The 21,162-nt window shown below is 34.1% G+C and overlaps 2 protein-coding genes across 4 annotated transcripts; one reads left to right on the forward strand and one right to left on the reverse strand.

Annotated features, from left to right (window-relative positions):
• The first annotated feature begins 805 nt into the window (after positions 1 to 805).
• Positions 806 to 18,040, forward strand: LOC109793973 (uncharacterized). 3 transcript variants are annotated; one of them, XM_083060760.1, is made up of 6 exons: positions 806 to 1,168; positions 1,536 to 2,546; positions 2,862 to 2,909; positions 3,849 to 3,902; positions 15,661 to 15,752; positions 16,373 to 18,040. In XM_083060760.1, exons 2-6 carry the CDS (start codon positions 2,516 to 2,518, stop codon positions 16,823 to 16,825), a joined length of 678 nt encoding a protein of 225 aa, XP_082916886.1. In that variant the 5' UTR covers positions 806 to 1,168; positions 1,536 to 2,515; the 3' UTR covers positions 16,826 to 18,040. The 3 variants fall into 3 exon arrangements, with proteins under 3 accessions (XP_082916886.1, XP_082916879.1, XP_082916889.1); XM_083060753.1 differs by lacking the exon at positions 806 to 1,168 and having other exon boundaries at positions 1,239 to 2,546; XM_083060763.1 differs by lacking the exons at positions 806 to 1,168; positions 1,536 to 2,546; positions 2,862 to 2,909; positions 3,849 to 3,902 and adding an exon at positions 6,335 to 8,821.
• A 1,440-nt stretch (positions 18,041 to 19,480) lies between these two features.
• LOC145954573 (putative F-box/FBD/LRR-repeat protein At1g78760) lies at positions 19,481 to 20,535 on the reverse strand. The gene is made up of 3 exons (XM_083069124.1): positions 20,139 to 20,535; positions 19,683 to 19,996; positions 19,481 to 19,552 (listed from the first exon to the last, which is right to left on the reverse strand). The coding sequence occupies exons 1-3, from the start codon at positions 20,533 to 20,535 to the stop codon at positions 19,481 to 19,483; spliced, it is 783 nt and encodes a 260-aa protein (XP_082925250.1).
• Between the last annotated feature and the right edge of the window lie 627 nt (positions 20,536 to 21,162).

The raw sequence follows: 21,162 nt of genomic DNA on the forward strand, positions 1-21,162 counted from the left end.
ATGTGAGTTGTTTGGTTTAGGATTGTAGTGGGAAGCTTGAATATGAAGTTGAGGTGTGAGTTTGGAAGGGTTGATGTATTTTTGTGGCCTTAGATATATTGATATACTATTGCTGTTTGAAGTTGACTCTTCCCTTGGCAGAGCAATAAACTCTGATTCTATCTTCTATTATTTAATTTCTTTGTTACTTTTTGTTTTTATTGTTACGGGGGACCTATGACATTGTGTTACTTCTGAATTAGCATAATTAACAGCTTATTGAATAAGGTCCTGTTTGGATAAGATTTTTCACAAGCACTTCTGAATTCAAAATAAGAAGTTAAAATGAATTGACTTATATACATCAGTTTTTTGAGAAGCTAGATGATAGAGCTTCTATAAAAGTTAAGTTGCATAAAAATTTGATTTTACTTATGGTAGAAGCTCAATTCATTTTTCTTTATTATTTTCTTTACATATAAGTGTTTCTAGAAAAGTTTATCCACTTAACATGAGTGTTTATAAATAAGCAGTTATGTGCTAGTTGTTTCTATGATTGAAGAGGAAAAAGAGTTAAACTGTTTGTTGTTAGCTGGTCTTGAGAAGTCATCCCGGAGAACTTGTTGAAATAAGTTGAAAAGTGGAAACAGTTTTATGAATATATCAGAAGTTATTTTCATAAATTCCTTCAAATACTTGTGTCATAACATAAACCTAAATAAGTTGTGGATAAGCTTTTTGGAACACACCCTAAAGAGTGGTTGGCAGATTGTGTCTTCTGCCCTGGAATTGTAATTTGTATATAGATTACAACCCATAAGGGACTGTAGTCAGAGGAGATGGTATGGGGGGCTTTTACATGATTTAGTATTATTTTAATGTTTTCCAGTTATGTTTATGAGGATTTGATTACAATAAATTGTAAATTGTGCAAACTGTTTAGAAAAAATATATAATGCTGCCACTTTTTGTGTTGTTTGAAACACTGCTTGTTGGTCCATTACCTTATGAAGAAATATGTAGCAAAAGAAAAAAAAAAGGGTAGAATCTTCATTGATGGCAATTTTGTTTTGTTACAGCTGAGGTTGTGGCAGGGTCAGCTGCATGGCTTGGTCGAGGTCTGTCTTGTGTCTGCATACAAAGAAGAGATAGTGATGCTTCTAACTCTTTTGATTTAACACTAGCCCAGGTATTTTTTTTGAACATCATCACTAAAGCAGCACTTTTGCAATATAAGCATTTTTCAATTTAGATTTGTATTGGATCTGTCTTATTACCAAATAACTAGCCTAGTGTTAAATTGTATTTCTGGTTATATGCTTTTTATTCTTGTTTATGATCCTATCTTGTGCATGGTTTGGGAGTGCCAGAAAATCTATTTGTAGGAGGGAATCTTGACTAGCACTGTTGTGGTTAGTGGTGCCAAGATAGTTGAGCTCCCTCTATCATATGAAATTGTGGAACACTTTCTACTTAATTTTTCCTGTTAAATATTGTTGATAATTATAGTATTAAACCACAACAAATTCCCATCGTGTTGAATTTCCAATTATTAGGAGGAATGCTTGCAGAGGATACAGAGACGTATAGATGTTCCATATGATAGTTCTATAATTGAGCACCAGGTATCTTTTTTATCGATATTCTTCAAGTCTGTGTAAGCAATGTGGCAACTGTTATGATGTACGCTTCAACCTATGTACTCATAACTTTACGTGTTGTTGCTGGCTTATTACTGTATGTGCAATCTTCAATCTCTCAAGACTGTAATTACATATTTAGGAAGCCTTGAGTTTCTAATATTGAAAGGGACTTCTGTAGATAACTAGATATAGTGTTGTTGGTGGGAATTGATTTTTGAAGAATAAGTATTTCCCATTCATAGTGATGTTTTCAGATGAAGCGTAAATCGTGGTGTAGGAAATGAAGTCTACTCAATAATTTAGCAAAATGTCCGTGTAGATCTAAAGAAAATTCTTGTGTTTGAACTTTCTCTGTGATAGAAGAATTGTGGCCATATTAGTATATTCTCTTGCTGTCTTTGATAGAAAGGGTCTAGCAATTGAGATTGCATTATCTATATACCTATTATAAAGAGGATAAGTTTTGGTAACTATCCTTTTGATTTCCATTTTTGTATTGGACACTATTACCTCTAGATTTAACAATCATCTTCTTTCAAAATTCCTTCAAAAATAAATTGTGCCTCTTTTCTTACTAGTAGACAGTAATGGTGTTTAAATTATTTGATATGTATTTTTGCCATGGCCTTTCTTTTAAATTACACCTACTTTAACAATGTCTCTAAAATATGATGTCATGCAAGTCAGTGGTAAACTTTACTCCACTATTCACCAATAATATCTGGGCCCACAGGATCAACCTTAAATCTAATCAGTTGTTTCCATTCATGTATCTTTATCAATCTTTTTTTTTATTTTGTTAGAAATCCTTCCAGGATCTTTTACGAAAGCTGGAAGGAGATCGATCAGTGTGGGAATACCCATTTGCAGTTGCTGGTGTTAACATCACATACATGCTGATACAAATGCTTGATCTTGAAGCAGGTTTGTTTTTTCTCCTGTTATAACTTCTTTGTTCTCTGTTTTTATCATGTCTCAAATGAAGATTTGGATTGCTACGTGTGTATGTGTGGCCAACTTTCTTTATGTATAATGTCATGTCAATTTCCAAGAGCACCCATGATGAATCTACATAAAATTTAAAGTGCCCTTTCAATTTTTGTACGTTGACATTTTACTTCTGCATAAATCGGTATAAGAAAAGTCACCTGCTATCACCATCTGAATCATTGATGGTGCTATACTGTGATACATTGAATCAGCAACAGTTTTCTAATAATATGCTTTTTGCCTTTACAGTCAAGCCACGAAATCTGGTTGGAGCAACATTTCTAAAATTTCTTGCAGGTAGCATGAACTCTCCCCTTTTAATCTGTTATTTTACTGTTCTTGAATTTGGAAGGGGATAAGGGAGGGTTGGAACTTAAGTCAAAACTAAAAAGGTTTATTTAAACGTTATAGCTTTAACTTGCTAGTTGCAGTCTTCATTTTATCCTAGCTCGCTGTTTTAAGTAACTAAATGCGTTCTTGTTTGTCTGACAGAAAATGAGTCAACTTTTGATCTTCTCTATTGCATAACTTTCAAGCTAATAGATCATGAATGGCTTTCCATGTAACACCCCGAATTTTTCTACTAATACAATGAATAATTATTATTTATTTTTGTATTTATGAAGATTATTTTTTTATAATTATTTTGATTAATTTAATGGGTTTGATTGGAGTTTTAAAGGTTATTAATAATAATCATTTATGAAAATTATTTTGTATAATATTATTAATTATGATATTTTGTTATAATTATTATTCGAAGAAAATCATGTTTTAAATTATTTTGATATTTTATTTTAATTATATACATGTGTTAATTAATTATTTATTAATTAACAGTTTTGGATTTTTGCAGCTCTGGAACGGGCCGTTCCACTTTGGGAACGGCCCGTTCCAAATCAAACATGCATGGGTAAAATTTTAACCCAGAATGGGCGTTCCACTTTGGGAACGGGCCGTTCTGGATGTGATTTTTAAAAGAACAAAGTTTGACTCAGAACGGGCCGTTCCACTTTGAAATGGGACGTTCCGGAAACCCCAGAACGGGCCGTTCTGGTTTTGGAACGGGCCTTTCTGGGAGAGGCTTTTGTACCTATTTCGTGTGCCCAGAACGGCCCGTTCCGGATTCGGAACGGGCCGTTCTGGCCGCGACCTGATGCCTATAAATAAAGCGTTTTGCACTCTCTAAAACTCATTTTTTCATTTTCTAATCTTCTTCCTCCTTTCTCTCTGAAGACGAAGGGGAACCTAGAGGGGGCGACCAACAAGATTCGGCTCCTGCTTATCGAGGTAAGGGGGGAGTGAGAAACCTCGCTCTGGGTGTGGGATTGTATGCTGGGTAGTGGGATTGGCCCCCAATCCTGTGTTTGTTGCATTTTTGGTATGCTTATGTATGAGGGGTTTTTCCCAATTGTATCTGTTTTGCCTATTGTTTTGTTATATGTAATTAATCGTATGAATTGAGATTTCTATGGGTTCCTATGGGAAACCCTAAGGGAATGCATTGATAATTGTAAGAGGCAAATTTTAAATGTTTTCTGTTTTACCTTCTGAGTTTTCTGTTGTGTTTCTTGATATTTGCCGAGTGTAAATATGTATATAATCTTGAAAATAAACAAGTTTTGATATGAATTAGAGTGCTCTGTGGGTTCCTGTGGAAACCCTATGAGAAAAAGGCAAAATATGAATATTTTCTGTTTTGCTTTCTGATTGTTCTGATGTATTCCTTGTTGAATGAGATGTATAAATATGTGTTTATTTTTGAAAATAGATCAGTTTTGATATGATTTTGAGTGCTCTATAGACACTATGTGAATATGATGAGATGATGTGAAAAGTGATAATGAGACATGATAATGTGATATGGGAATGAGAAATGATAATGAGATATGAGAATGCATAGAGTCTTGAATGACATCCATCATTTGCATAAGTGTTTTAAGGGTACGATATGGAATACACCGCCAGAGAAGGCCCCCTTGTGTAAAAGCTTTGGGGATTAGTCCTTGGGGATAGCTCGGTTTGGAAGTCCCAGTCTCGCCCATTGTGTGCATGGGATGTATCTTGCGCGGCTTAGCTATCCCGACGAGACTCTGGTAGTATATCCTTCTAGTGAGAGTGCGCAGAGGGTGTGACCCGGCATGTACTCCTAGACTACTCTTCGTGTATTGCTAGCGGCAATATGCCATGTGATGTTTTACTGGCGCCACATGCATGATAATATGTAGTCTGTGTCCATGCATATACATTCTTAATGTTATATGATAAAGTGATGGTTTATGTCTTGGATGAGTGTGATGTTATTATTAATTTATCTATGTTATACTTATTTTGTTTGTGTTTGGCTATTCGGCGTATATTTCTACACTGTGAGCCAGAGTGAGATGTTTCTCACTCCCTTTTCTCGTGTTGTTCTATTTTGACTGTTATACAGGTGATCATCAGCGTGAGGCTGAGGATGTTGGTGATGAAGCTTAGGCTTCTATGTTGGGTTTTGCTCTGATAGGACATGTGACATCGGGACATAGATAGGATTAGTTTAAAATGTTCTTATTAAATTATTTTGGAAAATTCAGTTTTATTTCTTTGTAATTTTACTGACATGTTATTTGGATTAAGTTTATGAATGTGAACTCTTTACCCTTACGTGGTTGGAAATTTGATTTTTATTGATGAAAATTTTTATTTGTTTATAATTATTGTATATGTATGTTGGGGTAGAGGGTGTCACATTAAGTGGTATCAGAGCAGGTCGATCCAATCGGCCGTAAGTTATGTACTTATCGTGATTCTGTTGTGTACTCTGACAGTGTTTTGTTTGTTGTATACCTTGATGATGCTTTGCTTTGATAATGATGATGATGATGTTCTCCTTGTGCTGTTATTGTAGAGTTTGATATTGTTAAGTTATTTTTAATTAGAGGAATGATAGTCATGATAGTGTTAGCTAATACCATTATGACCGCTCTTCTTCATTCTTATGATTTCTTATTTGTTTGATACTTCTTGCTTACGGAAGAAGTAGTGGTTGAGTGATATCGCTTGTGTTGCAAGCATATATGCGAGTAGTGATAGACGAGATATTGTGCTAATATTGTAGAAACTATTGAGGCCTTAGCTTTGGGTAAGACATTGATTATTTTTTTTTAGTGTATTAAGAGTTTACGATTGGTAGAATTTTTGAAAGCTATAGTTGTAGCGATTGAATCCAAGGATGATGTATGTTGAGAATTGGAGATTTGGTATTCTTAAGGAGAAATTGAAGTGTTGATGATTTCTAGAGTTTGATGGTTGCATGTTGACCTTTTATGGTTTAGGTAGCATGTGAATTTTATTTTCTAAGCCTTTTGTACTGAATATGTGAGTTGTTTGGTTTAGATTTGTAGTGGAAAGCTTGAATATGAAGTTGAGGTGTGAGTTTGGAAGGGTTGAGGTATTTTTGTGGCCTTAGATATATTGATATATTATTGCTGTTTGGTGTACAGGATATTTTCGCTGCAGTTTTTTTTGTGCCAGTATGAGTACTATATTGACAGATTTAGATTTTATAGTCTTCACAAAAGTTGTAGCCATGGACGTTATCTTTCTAATGGAACTGGAATCAGGTAAAAAGGAGGTCTAGAACTCAAGTTATAGCTACTTTGGTGATCAAAGGTCTAGTTGTAAGCACTGAATATATCTGCTGCGGTTTTTGAAATTTTTAGCTAAGATGATCTTTCTAGAATCTTATGTCTTCATAGGAGTTGTAGCTTATTCTCTTAGCTTTCTTTTGAGATAGGTTTGAGATCATTTGGATGAGTAGAACTCTCTGTGTGTTATTTTCTTTGATAGTTGTTGAAAGGAGATGTAGGCTGTAATAATGTTTTCGGGTTAGTAGGCATTGCAAGGATAAAAAAATTGATTTTGTTAAGATGTTTTGGGGTGTTTTCATGTGGATTGAGAGGTTGTTTAAGGCTGTATGATGTTATGTGTTAAAGGTTGTTCAAGTACATACTTATGGATGGTATATATGAAGGTTTAATGTAGGTATACTAATATGATTTAATATGCATGTATGTTGATATGTGGATAGATGACCTTAGGGATCAATTGGTGAATGTCATGTGGTTAGTGAGATTGATCTTAGGGTGTGATATGATCATATTGTAGTTGAGGGTGGAGATATATCCAAGACGGTTGTATGTTAAGTTATCTAAGCATTACTATTTTATTTTATTTTATCTTATTTTATTTTATTTATTGATTTATTTATTTATTTTTATTGTATGAGATAAGTTTTCTAGTTCCTGTAAATTCCAGTTGAGGTAAACATGGATCTGTCTCAGGTAGAAGTTGTGTTTAAGTGGGGAGATATCTAAGCCAGTTAGTGAGATAAGAGTTTTATGAAGTTGGCTTATTATTAGTGGAGATTTATTGAAGGAATTTCTAAGATAGCATTGCCCTTAACTACGTTCATTAGGAGAAGTATTGTCTTTATGTGGGATAGTAAGTATCAGAGTAATTCCAACTCTTAAGGCAAGATTGACTAGTGTTAATATTATTGGATTTTTGTAAGCCTTTTGTGGTATATAGTAGTACTTATAAGATGAATTTGGATGCATTGTTGATGCAAGAAGGAAAGGTAGTAGCTTGTGTTTCTAGGCAATTGAAAATTCATGAGAGAAACTACCTTATCTATGAGTTAGTGGTTATGATATATTACATTAAGATTTGGAGACACTTCCTACATGATTCTAAGCTTGAGGTATTTAGTGATTGTTAGAGTCTTAAATATCTTTTGACCAAAGGAGATAGTTGGAATTTCTTAAGGACTAGGATTTTAATCTCAATTGTTATCTAGGTAAAGGCAATGTGGTGACAGATGTCTTGAGTAGAATGATCTTTCATCTATCATTTTGATGATTTAAAGATTAAATTTGATTGAAGAGTTTAGAGATTTAAGCTTGATTTGTGAGCTTACCCTTAGAAGCATTGAATTGAGTATGTCGAAGGTGACTAGTGAATTAATGATGAGATTAGAGGACCCTAAGAGTTAGATCCTTTCTTAGTGAACCAAGTGGATAGAGGATTGGTAAGGCTATAGAGAACCCTTTTCGAGTGGAAGTTGATGGTGTTTTGTGGTTTGAGGATAGAATCTATATGCCTAATAATCCCGAATTAAGGAAGATGATCTTAGAAGAAGACAATAAGAGTACTCTTAGTATTCACTTAGGAGCTATTAAGATGGATTAAGACCTTAGGAGGATGTATGAGAGTAGCGTAGCGGAAGCGTGGTGGTCTAAGGTGAAGAGAGGAGTAGAGGAAGTTGTGGACTTGTGTGTAGTATTCCAAAAGTCTAAAGTGGAACATTAGAAAGTCTAAGGTGAAACATTATAAAGTCTAAGGCAGGAGACATATCCATTTTTATTTGCTTTAGGTAATTTCGGGGACGAAATTTTTAAAAGGAGGGGAGAATTGTAACACCCCGAATTTTTCTACTAATACAATGAATAATTATTATTTATTTTTGTATTTATGAAGATTATTTTTTTATAATTATTTTGATTAATTTAATGGGTTTGATTGAAGTTTTAAAGGTTATTAATAATAATCATTTATGAAAATTATTTTGTATAATATTATTAATTATGATATTTTGTTACAATTATTATTCGAAGAAAATCATGTTTTAAATTATTTTGATATTTTATTTTAATTATATATATATGTGTGTTAATTAATTATTTATTAATTAACAGTCCTGGATTTTTGCAGCTCTGGAATGGGCCGTTCCACTTTGGGAACGGGACGTTCCAAATCAAACATGCATGGGTAAAATTTTAACCCAGAACGGGCGTTCCACTTTGGGAACGGGCCGTTCCGGATGTGATTTTTAAAAGAACAAAGTTTGACTCAGAACGAGCCGTTCCACTTTGAAACGGGCCGTTCCGGAAACCCCAGAACGGGCCGTTCTGGTTTTGGAACGGGCCGTTCTGGTTTTGGAACGGGCCGTTCTGGGAGAGGCTTTTGTACCTATTTCGTGTGCCCAGAACGGGCCATTCCGGATTCGGAACGGGCCGTTCTGGCCTCGACCTGATGCCTATAAATAAAGCGTTTTGCACTCTCTAAAACTCATTTTTTGATTTTCTAATCTTCTTCCTCCTTTCTCTCTGAAGACGAAGGGGAACCTAAAGGGGGCGACCAACAAGATTCGGCTCCTGCTTATCGAGGTAAGGGGGGAGTGAGAAACCTCGCTCTGGGTGTGGGATTGTATGCTGGGTAGTGGGATTGGCCCCCAATCCTGTGTTTGTTGCATTTTTTGTATGCTTATGTATGAGGGGTTTTTCCCAATTGTATCTGTTTTGCCTATTGTTTTCTTATATGTAATTAATCGTATGAATTGAGATTTCTATGGGTTCCTATGGGAAACCCTAAGGGAATGCATTGATAATTGTAAGAGGCAAATTTTAAATGTTTTCTGTTTTACCTTCTGAGTTTTCTGTTGTGTTTCTTGATATTTGCCGAGTGTAAATATGTATATAATGTTGAAAATAAATAAGTTTTGATATGAATTAGAGTGCTCTGTGGGTTCCTGTGGAAACCCTATGAGAAAAAGGCAAAATATGAATATTTTCTGTTTTGCTTTCTGATTGTTCTGATGTATTCCTTGTTGAATGAGATGTATAAATATGTGTTTATTTTTGAAAATAGATCAGTTTTGATATGATTTTGAGTGCTCTGTAGACACTATGTGAATATGATGAGATGATGTGAAAAATGATGATTATGTGAATATGATGAGATGATGTGAAAAGTGATGACTATGTGAATATGATGAGATGATGTGAAAAGTGATAATGAGACATGATAATGTGATATGGGAATGAGAAATGATAATGAGATATGAGAATGCATAGAGTCTTGAATGACATGCATCATTTGCATAAGTGTTTTAAGGGTACGATATGGAATACACCGCCAGAGAAGGCCCCCTTGTGTAAAAGCTTTGGGGATTAGTCCTTGGGGATAGCTCGGTTTGGAAGTCCCAGTCTCGCCCATTGTGTGCATGGGATGTATCTTGCGCGGCTTAGCTATCCCGACGAGACTCTGGTAGTATATCCTTCTAGTGAGAGTGCGCAGAGGGTGTGACCCGGCATGTACTCCTAGACTACTCTTCGTGTATTGCTAGCGGCAATATGCCATGTGATGTTTTACTGGCGCCACATGCATGATAATATGTAGTCCGTGTCCATGCATATGCATTCTTAATGTTATATGATAAAGTGATGGTTTATGTCTTGGATGAGTGTGATGTTATTATTAATTTATCTATGTTATACTTATTTTGTTTGTGTTTGGCTATTCGGCGTATATTTCTACACTGTGAGCCAGAGTGAGATGTTTCTCACTCCCTTTTATCGTGTTGTTCTATTTTGACTGTTATACAGGTGATCATCAGCGTGAGGCTGAGGATGTTGGTGATGAAGCTTAGGCTTCTATGTTGGGTTTTGCTCTGATAGGACATGTGACATCGGGACATAGATAGGATTAGTTTAAAATGTTCTTATTAAATTATTTTGGAAAATTCAGTTTTATTTCTTTGTAATTTTACTGGCATGTTATTTGGATTAAGTTTATGAATGTGAACTCTTTACCCTTACGTGGTTGGAAATTTGATTTTTATTGATGAAAATTTTTATTTGTTTATAATTATTGTATATGTATGTTGGGGTAGAGGGTGTCACATTAAGTGATATCAGAGCAGGTCGATCCAATCGGCCGTAAGTTATGTACTTATCGTGATTCTGTTGTGTACTCTGACAGTGTTTTGTTTGTTGTATACCTTGATGATGCTTTGCTTTGATAATGATGATGATGATGTTCTCCTTGTGCTGTTATTGTAGAGTTTGATATTGTTAAGTTATTTTTAATTAGAGGAATGATAGTCATGATAGTGTTAGCTAATACCATTATGACCGCTCTTCTTCATTCTTATGATTGCTTATTTGTTTGATACTTCTTGCTTACGGAAGAAGTAGTGGTTGAGTGATATCGCTTGTGTTGCAAGCATATATGTGAGTAGTGATAAACGAGATATTGTGCTAATATTGTAGAAACTATTGAGGCCTTAGCTTTGGGTAAGACATTGATTTTTTTTTTTTAGTGTATTAAGAGTTTACGATTGGTAGAATTTTTGAAAGCTATAGTTGTAGCGATTGAATCCAAGGATGATGTATGTTGAGAATTGGAGATTTGGTATTCTTAAGGAGAGATTGAAGTGTTGATGATTTCTAGAGTTTGATGGTTGCATGTTGACCTTTTATGGTTTAGTTAGCATGTGAAATTTATTTTCTAAGCCTTTTGTACTGAATATGTGAGTTGTTTGGTTTAGATTTGTAGTGGAAAGCTTGAATATGAAGTTGAGGTGTGAGTTTGGAAGGGTTGAGGTATTTTTGTGGCCTTAGATATATTGATATATTATTGCTGTTTGGTGTACAGGATATTTTCGCTGCAGTTTTTTTTGTGCCAGTATGAGTACTATATTGACAGTTTTAGATTTTATAGTCTTCACAAAAGTTTTAGCCATGGACGTTATCTTTCTAATGGAACTGGAATCAGGTAAAACGGAGGTCTAGAACTCAAGTTATAGCTACTTTGGTGATCAAAGGTCTAGTTGTAAGCGCTGAATATATCTGCTGCGGTTTTTGAAATTTTTAGCTAAGAAGATGATCTTTCTAGAATCTTATGTCTTCATAGGAGTCGTAGCGTATTCTCTTAGCTTTCTTTTGAGATAGGTTTGAGATCATTTGGATGAGTAGAACTCTCTGTGTGTTATTTTCTTTGATAGTTGTTGAAAGGAGAAGTAGGCTGTAATAATGTTTTCGGGTTAGTAGGCAATGCAAGGATAAAAAAATTGATTTTGTTAAGATGTTTTGGGGTGTTTTCATGTGGATTGAGAGGTTGTTTAAGGCTGTATGATGCTATGTGTTAAAGGTTGTTCATGTACATACTTATGGATGGTATATATGAAGGTTTAATGTAGGTATTCTAATATGATTTAATATGCATGTATGTTGATATGTGGATAGATGACCTTAGGGATCAATTGGTGAATGTCATGTGGTTAGTGAGATTGATCTTAGGGTGTGATATGATCATATTGTAGTTGAGGGTGGAGATATATCCAAGACGGTTGTATGTTAAGTTATCTAAGCATTACTATTTTATTTTATTTTATCTTATTTTATTTTATTTATTGATTTATTTATTTACTTTTATTGTATGAGATAAGTTTTCTAGTTCCTGTAAATTCCAGTTGAGGTAAACATGGATCTGTCTCAGGTAGAAGTTGTGTTTAAGTGGGGAGATATCTAAGCCAGTTAGTGAGATAAGAGTTTTATGAAGTTGGCTTATTATTAGTGGAGATTTATTGAAGGAATTTCTAAGATAGCATTGCCCTTAACTACGTTCATTAGGAGAAGTATTGTCTTTATGTGGGATAGTAAGTATCAGAGTAATTCCAACTCTTAAGGCAAGATTGACTAGTGTTAATATTATTGGATTTTAGTAAGCCTTTTGTGGTATATAGTAGTACTTATAAGATGAATTTGGATGCATTGTTGATGTAAGAAGGAAAGGTAGTAGCTTGTGTTTCTAGGCAATTGAAAATTCATGAGAGAAACTACCTTATCTATGAGTTAGTGGTTATGATATATTACATTAAGATTTGGAGACACTTCCTACATGATTCTAAGCTTGAGGTATTTAGTGATTGTTAGAGTCTTAAATATCTTTTGACCAAAGGAGATAGTTGGAATTTCTTAAGGACTAGGATTTTAATCTCAATTGTTATCTAGGTAAAGGCAATGTGGTGACAGATGTCTTGAGTAGGATGATCTTTCATCTATCATTTTGATGATTTAAAGATTAAATTTGATTGAAGAGTTTAGAGATTTAAGCTTGATTTGTGAGCTTACCCTTAGAAGCATTGAATTGAGTATGTCGAAGGTGACTAGTGAATTAATGATGAGATTAGAGGACCCTAAGAGTTAGATCCTTTCTTAGTGAACCAAGTGGATAGAGGATTGGTAAGGCTATAGATAACCCTTTTCGAGTGGAAGTTGATGGTGTTTTGTGGTTTGAGGATAGAATCTATATGCCTAATAATCCCGAATTAAGGAAGATGATCTTAGAAGAAGACAATAAGAGTACTCTTAGTATTCACTTAGGAGCTATTAAGATGGATTAAGACCTTAGGAGGATGTATGAGAGTAGCGTAGCGGAAGCGTGGTGGTCTAAGGTGAAGAGAGGAGTAGAGGAAGTTGTGGACTTGTGTGTAGTATTCCAAAAGTCTAAAGTGGAACATTAGAAAGTCTAAGGTGGAACATTAGAAAGTCTAAGGCAGGAGACATATCCATTTTTATTTGCTTTAGGTAATTTCGGGGACGAAATTTTTAAAAGGAGGGGAGAATTGTAACACCCCGAATTTTTCTACTAATACAATGAATAATTATTATTTATTTTTGTATTTATGAAGATTATTTTTTTATAATTATTTTGATTAATTTAATGGGTTTGATTGAAGTTTTAAAGGTTATTAATAATAATCATTTATGAAAATTATTTTGTATAATATTATTAATTATGATATTTTGTTATAATTATTATTCGAAGAAAATCATGTTTTAAATTATTTTGATATTTTATTTTAATTATATATGTATGTGTGTTAATTAATTATTTATTAATTAACAATCCTGGATTTTTGCAGCTTTGGAACGGGCCGTTCCACTTTGGTAACGGGCCGTTCCAAATCAAACATGCATGGGTAAAATTTTAACCCAGAACGGGCGTTCCACTTTGGGAACGGGCCGTTCCGGATGTGATTTTTAAAAGAACAAAGTTTGACTCAGAACGAGCCGTTCCACTTTGAAACAGGCCGTTCCGGAAACCCCAGAACGGGCCGTTTTGGTTTTGGAACGGGCCGTTCTGGTTTTGGAACGGGCCGTTCTGGGAGAGGCTTTTGTACCTATTTCGTGTGCCCAGAACGGGCCATTCCGGATTCGGAACGGGCCGTTCCGGCCGCGACCTGATGCCTATAAATAAAGCGTTTTGCACTCTCTAAAACTCATTTTTTCATTTTCTAATCTTCTTCCTCCTTTCTCTCTGAAGACGAAGGGGAACCTAGAGGGGGCGACCAACAAGATTCGGCTCCTACTTATCGAGGTAAGGGGGGAGTGAGAAACCTCGCTCTGGGTGTGGGATTGTATGCTGGGTAGTGGGATTGGCCCCCAATCCTATGTTTGTTGCATTTTTTGTATGCTTATGTATGAGGGGTTTTTCCCAATTGTATCTGTTTTGCCTATTGTTTTCTTATATGTAATTAATCGTATGAATTGAGATTTCTATGGGTTCCTATGGGAAACCCTAAGGGAATGCATTGATAATTGTAAGAGGCAAATTTTAAATGTTTTCTGTTTTACCTTCTGAGTTTTCTGTTGTGTTTCTTGATATTTGCCGAGTGTAAATATGTATATAATCTTGAAAATAAACAAGTTTTGATATGAATTAGAGTGCTCTGTGGGTTCCTGTGGAAACCCTATGAGAAAAAGGCAAAATATGAATATTTTCTGTTTTGCTTTCTGATTGTTCTGATGTATTCCTTGTTGAATGAGATGTATAAATATGTGTTTATTTTTGAAAATAGATCAGTTTTGATATGATTTTGAGTGCTCTGTAGACGCTATGTGAATATGATGAGATGATGTGAAAAATGATGATTATGTGAATATGATGAGATGATGTGAAAAGTGATGACTATGTGAATATGATGAGATGATGTGAAAAGTGATAATGAGACATGATAATGTGATATGGGAATGAGAAATGATAATGAGATATGAGAATGCATAGAGTCTTGAATGACATGCATCATTTGCATAAGTGTTTTAAGGGTACGATATGGAATACACCGCCAGAGAAGGCCCCCTAGTGTAAAAGCTTTGGGGATTAGTCCTTGGGGATAGCTCGGTTTGGAAGTCCCAGTCTCGCCCATTGTGTGCATGGGATGTATCTTGCGCGGCTTAGCTATCCCGACGAGACTCTGGTAGTATATCCTTCTAGTGAGAATGCGCAGAGGGTGTGACCCGGCATGTACTCCTAGACTACTCTTCGTGTATTGCTAGCGGCAATATGCCATGTGATGTTTTACTGGCGCCACATGCATGATAGTATGTAGTCCGTGTCCATGCATATGCATTCTTAATGTTATATGATAAAGTGATGGTTTATGTCTTGGATGAGTGTGATGTTATTATTAATTTATCTATGTTATACTTATTTTGTTTGTGTTTGGCTATTCGGCGTATATTTCTACACTGTGAGCCAGAGTGAGATGTTTCTCAGTCCCTTTTCTCGTGTTGTTCTATTTTGACTGTTATACAGGTGATCATTAGCGTGAGGCTGAGGATGTTGGTGATGAAGCTTAGGCTTCTATGTTGGGTTTTTCTCTGATAGGACATGTGACATCGGGACATAGATAGGATTAGTTTAAAATGTTCTTATTAAATTATTTTGGAAAATTCAGTTTTATTTCTTTGTAATTTTACTGGCATGTTATTTGGATTAAGTTTATGAATGTGAACTCTTTACCCTTACGTGGTTGGAAATTTGATTTTTATTGATGAAAATTTTTATTTGTTTATAATTATTGTATATGTATGTTGGGGTAGAGGGTGTCACATTCCATGCATGCCTCATATATGGATTTTAATGTACGTATTCTATAACCTCAACTTGCTGTAGAAATAGAAGTTTATGGCACAAGCAAATTTAAGTTAGAAGTTTGATAAGAACGAAGGGTTAAAGAGCAAGAATAGAGAACTAGAAAAAATAATCGATTTTTCAATTAGATTGAAGATATCTCTGAATTGAGGACTAGTTTGAAAAAAATTATGCGAAGATTTACTCTGCTTGAGCACTTTATTGGGTAACTGTCATGATCCCTTTTTAACATAGAAGTTATAGGGGGATGTATTCCAATCATAATTCAGAAGTGTTACTTCTACAGATATGACTCCAACATGTTGGGACCTATTCCAAAAGACCCATAAGACAGCAAACGGGAATACATGGGTGTCTTCCAAGGCAGAAAGGATAGTGGTAAGTTATAATTTTGTATATATTGAATTATGAAGAAGTTGATTGATTCTGTTAGAGAGATAACAATGATTATGTTTGCAAGACTTGACATACAATGGTTATATTAGAGACACAACAATGGTTATGTTTCAAAAATGGTTATGGTACTGTGAAAGTTGTCATGTTCCGTCCTTCACTGTCGACTTGACATATTAAGATAGGTTACAGTTAATGGTCTCAAAATTTCAAGCCATACCATTTATAGTATGTAATTTTTTTTATATGATTTGAATTTTTTACTGAATTATGTCAACATATATAGAATCATTTCACCTTATTGGTTGTGCTCAATTTTAGTTTCATGTAATGTGAAGTGCCACCATCTCTACATCTTAGTTTACTAATTGTTAAATTCAATGAGATTCACGTGTATGTGGTGTTGCATTTAGGTTTACAAGTTACTAATTTCATTGGAATTCATACTTATCTAGTCATGTTGCTCATAAGTTACATCTTAGACTTTTTACTAAGTATTTTTGTGTGTTCTTCTTGCATTTTTTTTGCATCATTCATGACATTCATGAGATCTTCTATTGTCATTAATGTTTATATACTTTTGTTTCTTACTTTTCTTTTTATAGAATGAGTATGAAAGACGGTTATCTGAAAGACAGTCACAACAATTATCGAGACATCATGCTGCCTCTAGTGTGCAATCTGAAAATAGTATTTTCTATGATGTTGTTGGTGGTGTGAACAATAAAGGAAGAATATTTGGTTTAGGTTCAGAGGCTGGGAAGTATAAACCTTCTTCTTCTACATTCTTATATGGTTTCTCAACTCCTGAGTATGAACAAATGAAAAATCTTGTTTCAAATTTGTCTGAAGAAAACAAAACATTGAAAGAACAGTTGCAAAGCCATGCATATTTGATTCTTGCTTCACAGGAAGAGTCTTGGTTGGTTCGTGAGCAACTGAAGCAATTTATGGAGATGTTTTCTCAATCTTCTCGTCCTCCCCAACCTCCTCCTACACATGATACTGTACAATCTGATGATAATGAGTTAGATGATGATCATGATATAGATGTTTAGGGATGCATTATCTTTTACTATTATGTTTACTATGCTTTAAACTTATAATTTGTTATGTTTAAGTTTTACTATAGTACTTATCATACATTAGGGATCAGCTACAGTCATAAACTTATATTTGGTGTTATTTGTATATATGGTATGCTTGACTTTCTTATATTCGTGTTTAGTTACATGCTTTTATAGAATTGAGAAAATTTTCCTAGTTATTTATTTTGTTAATTTTTCAAACAAATAGACAATAAATTCAATTTTTTGATTAATTAATAAATTATTCGTTATATTCATAATTAAAAAATTATATCACAATTACAGGAGAAAAACATATTCTTCATGTAAAAAAAAGTTCTTTATAATAACTGACGGATTTCACTTATCATAGTAGTGTATAACAGATTTTGCAGTTTGTGAGGGATTCTAGTCTTCACAGTTTGTGACGGATTTTGTTCTTGTGACAGATCCTTCACAGTTTGTGAGGGATTCTTGTCATCACAGTTTGTGACGGATTCTAGTCATCACAGTTTGTGAGGGATTATTGTCATCACAGTTTGTGACGGATTCCAGTCATCACAGTTTGTGAGGGATTCTAGTCATCACAGTTTGTGAGAGATTCTATTCATCACAATTTGTGAGGGATTCTAGTCATCACAGTTTGTGACGGATTCTATTCATCATAATTTGTGAGGGATTCTATTCATCACAATTTGTGACGGATTTTGTCCCTCACAAATTTGTGACGGAGAAAGCCCCTCACAAATTGCGATGGACTTAATCCCTCACAAATTGCAATGGAGTTAGAGGTCGTCACAAATTGCGACGGATTTTTATTAATTTATAAACAATTATTGTTAGCAATTAGTGACGGAAAATATATTTTTTGTGACGCCTTCATTCCGTCACTAATTGTGACGGACTAAAATTTTCGTCACTAATGATTTTGTGACGCCAATTTTTGTGACAGAATCAGTTCCGTCACAAATTTCGTCACTAATTTATTTTGTGAAGGATTTTATAAAATTTAGTGACAGATTTGTTCCCTCTCTAATTTTAATTTTTCTAGTACTGATACAACAGAACAATCAAAAGGTAAAACAAAAAATATTAGAAATTTTCCTGTTTCTCATAGGGTTCCCACAAGAACTCACATACCACTTTAATTCATACAATAAACATTTAAAATAGTACAATTAACTCATACAATTACCTCTTACAATCACCAATGCATTCCCTTAGGGTTTCCCATAGGAACCCATAAAGATCTCAAATCAGACAGTTATTTACATATAATAAGAGCAAATAGAAGAAACATATATAATTGGGAAAAACTCCTCATAAATGAGCATACAACAAACATAGGATTGGGGACCAACCCACTACCCAACATACATTCCCACACCTAGAGCAAAGTTTCTCACTCCCCCCTTACCTAGATAAACAAAAGGCGAAGCTAGAGCGGAATCTGGTTGATCTCTTTCTCTTGGTTCTCCTTGGTCTCTAGAGAGTGTGTTCAAAAATAGTGCCAGAGTGCTCTATTTATAGATTTCAGGAGTGGCCAGAACGGCCCGTTTCGGATCCGGAATGACCCGTTCTAGATCCTTTCATCATGTGGAAAATTCACATCTGAAATGGTCCATTCTCAAACCAGAACGGCCCGTTCAGGAGATGAGTTTTAATTCACAACGGCTATATTTGGAACTGCCCATTTTGGGTCCAAAATTTACTCATAATAGCTAGTGTTGGAATGACCTGTTCCAATCTCGGGTTTATAGGCCATTTTAGTAGTTTGGAACGGTCTGTTCTAGGCTATTAAATCATCCTAATTTGGGCTTTGAGCCTTCATATAATCTGTGAAATCGGGGTGTTACACCCCCCACTTTGTGTTTGAACCTTTGACAGAGATAAATGGTCCTTAGGAGACGACCTAAGAAAGCTTCCTAATACTACATTTAACTATTTTTATTTGACCGAGTACGGCCTCGATCACTCGATAGTAACTTTATTGTATAAATATGTTTTTTCAATCATAACTTTGTATTATACATTATATATTTTTAAATTAAATAAGAAATATATTTTTCATTTAGACTGCATGTGATCAATATAGTCGTTCATACATTTTGTTTTTGTTAGACAATGATAGTAATATGAAATTAATATAAAATCATGTGAAAATTGCACAAAATCAATTATTTCCCTCTCATAAAAAAAAAAAAGAATAGTACAAGATAATGCATTAAAATTAAATACTATATTCATTACTTATTAACCTCTACATCCTAGAATATTTTTTTAAAAATTATTACTAAAGAAAAAACACAATTTCGGTATTTCACTTCATCATCAAATTAAAACAAATATCTATGTTCAAGCCTAAGCTACATTTACAACACATTTTCCACTGATGTTCACTTTCATTACCAATATTCCTCAATTATAAGATATTTATTTACACAAGCTAACAACTGAGAAGGAAAATAATAAATCTGTATCACATGAATTTGAATCAAAATGCACATAAGAATACCCATTAACCAAAAGGTATTTCCATGGATTATGAATTTAATTAACATTTTTAATATGCATGTTATGCTACAAATAATTACCAACATCGAAACACTTCATACCGCAAGAGTAAGATTTTATGAATCTAGAAACTCATACTTGCTTTCTCGTTAATCTCCTAGCAGTAAGCATTTTACTAGAAGTTTCTCTTGCTTCAATAGCTAACTTTATCAAAGTTCTAAAACAGTCAGGTCAATTACTAGATACCTTAAAATATTAGAACCAAAACCACTTCATTGAACAATGAAAGAAAAAATGCTTAACAAGTATATTTTATTTCATACATGTGTGTTACCTGAATAGATTTGGAAGGGTTGATTTTAGCCAATGATGAAGATTGAATCTCAATATTCACCCCTTCCTGTCCATGGAATGTTTGGAAATGAGCACCATTAAAAGTGAAAGAACCTAGATTAGGTGTGCATATCACAATTTTGTAATGAAGAGTACAGTTCATGGTCAAATTGGCAAGTGTGACATTGTCTATAATAAGGATTTCTGACCCATCTGAGACAAAAGCATTAGGATAAAGTACACTACAATTATCAATGGATAGAGTGTTTAACTTCCTACAGTTCGAGAAGGGTTTGGCTTGACCATTTTCATCTGCTGAAATTGGAACATTATCAAGATGCAAACTTAATAATTCTGGAAGTTTGAGAGTCTTGGGGATTTTTGTCCTTATAATACCGAGAAGATGAAATACTAAGATATTTTAAAGATTGACAAGAAAAAACACGTGTTGGCAAACCAACATTGAATGGGACAACGATTCTCACTTGTTGGATATTATGACACACAACATAGTTCATGAGATTTGCCATAATCTCAGATTTAAAGTAATTATAGCGATCAAATTCAAGAGTATGTAGAGAATGATTGTAATCACGGTAGAGTATGATCTTGGACACAAATTCAAAGAAAAAAAGATGCTTGTTGAAATCAATGGAATGTAACTTAAGATTAGTAAGGAATTTCCATAAATTCTTCCAGCGTTTTGACAAAAAGCATGTTCTAATAGCATCTTGTATCTTGATGAATGACATTATATGCAACAAAATGTCATTAGGCAAGTCACTAAGTCTGTCTTCCTCTCCCTGGTTGTGGCTTTTTTTCTTCATCTTCATACTCTTGCTCCTTGTCATCATTTTCACTGATTCCCTTTCTGTAAGATCAAAGCTACAAATTGAGAAAATTAAATTTATCCAATAGACTTATTAGATTCCTAATAGATATATAACTACGCATAAAAAAAAGTGTTATAGAAGGGATTGAGAAGTTTTAGAAAAGTCAAAAAAATCTTCTTTTTTCAGCATGATACCATTTCACTACCTTCTTAGAGTTTGTTGTGTGAAAACTAGTAATGCATATTAAGGTTATTTGTAAATGTTCAATTGTGCTTCATGCAAATAAAAAGATACCACTTTAACAAAACTAAAAAAATGAATTCAAAGGAAAATGGAAATTTGAAAATACCTGTGATTTGAACAAATTCACTTGCCAAAGTCCCTGCCAAGCTCTTGTGTTTAGCATATAATTGATTCCTTTAAAGAAGTAGAACGACACATTATTTTTTATTTTTTTATTGAAGAATGGAACGTTACTTGTAGCTTTGGTACATTGTCAACAAGCAAACATTGATACTTGAAATTAAGGGTGGACCTAAGTGATACACATTTTTTTTAAGGCATAATTTATTGTTTTAAAAATCGGGTCGGCTCGGCCTGTCGAATTGGTTGAATTAGGAATCAGTGATCTAGCCAGTATGAGTCTTG

Source organism: Cajanus cajan, chromosome 1, assembly GCF_000230855.2.
Source record: "Cajanus cajan strain Asha chromosome 1, NIPB_CcT2T_4, whole genome shotgun sequence".
NCBI lineage: Eukaryota > Viridiplantae > Streptophyta > Magnoliopsida > Fabales > Fabaceae > Cajanus > Cajanus cajan.

Coding starts and splice junctions, on each gene's coding strand:
- LOC109793973 (XM_083060760.1), top strand. CDS start 2,516: ATGCTGATACAAATGCTTGATCTTGAAGCAG. Junction 2,547..2,861: donor AATGCTTGATCTTGAAGCAG/GTTTGTTTTTTC, acceptor TTGCCTTTACAG/TCAAGCCACGAAATCTGGTT. Junction 3,903..15,660: donor TTCGGCTCCTGCTTATCGAG/GTAAGGGGGGAG, acceptor TTACTTCTACAG/ATATGACTCCAACATGTTGG.
- LOC145954573 (XM_083069124.1), bottom strand. CDS start 20,535: ATGATGACAAGGAGCAAGAGTATGAAGATGAAGAAAAAAAGCCACAAC. Junction 19,997..20,138: donor CGTTGTCCCATTCAATGTTG/GTTTGCCAACAC, acceptor TTCCAATTTCAG/CAGATGAAAATGGTCAAGCC. Junction 19,553..19,682: donor ACCCTTCCAAATCTATTCAG/GTAACACACATG, acceptor ACTTTGATAAAG/TTAGCTATTGAAGCAAGAGA.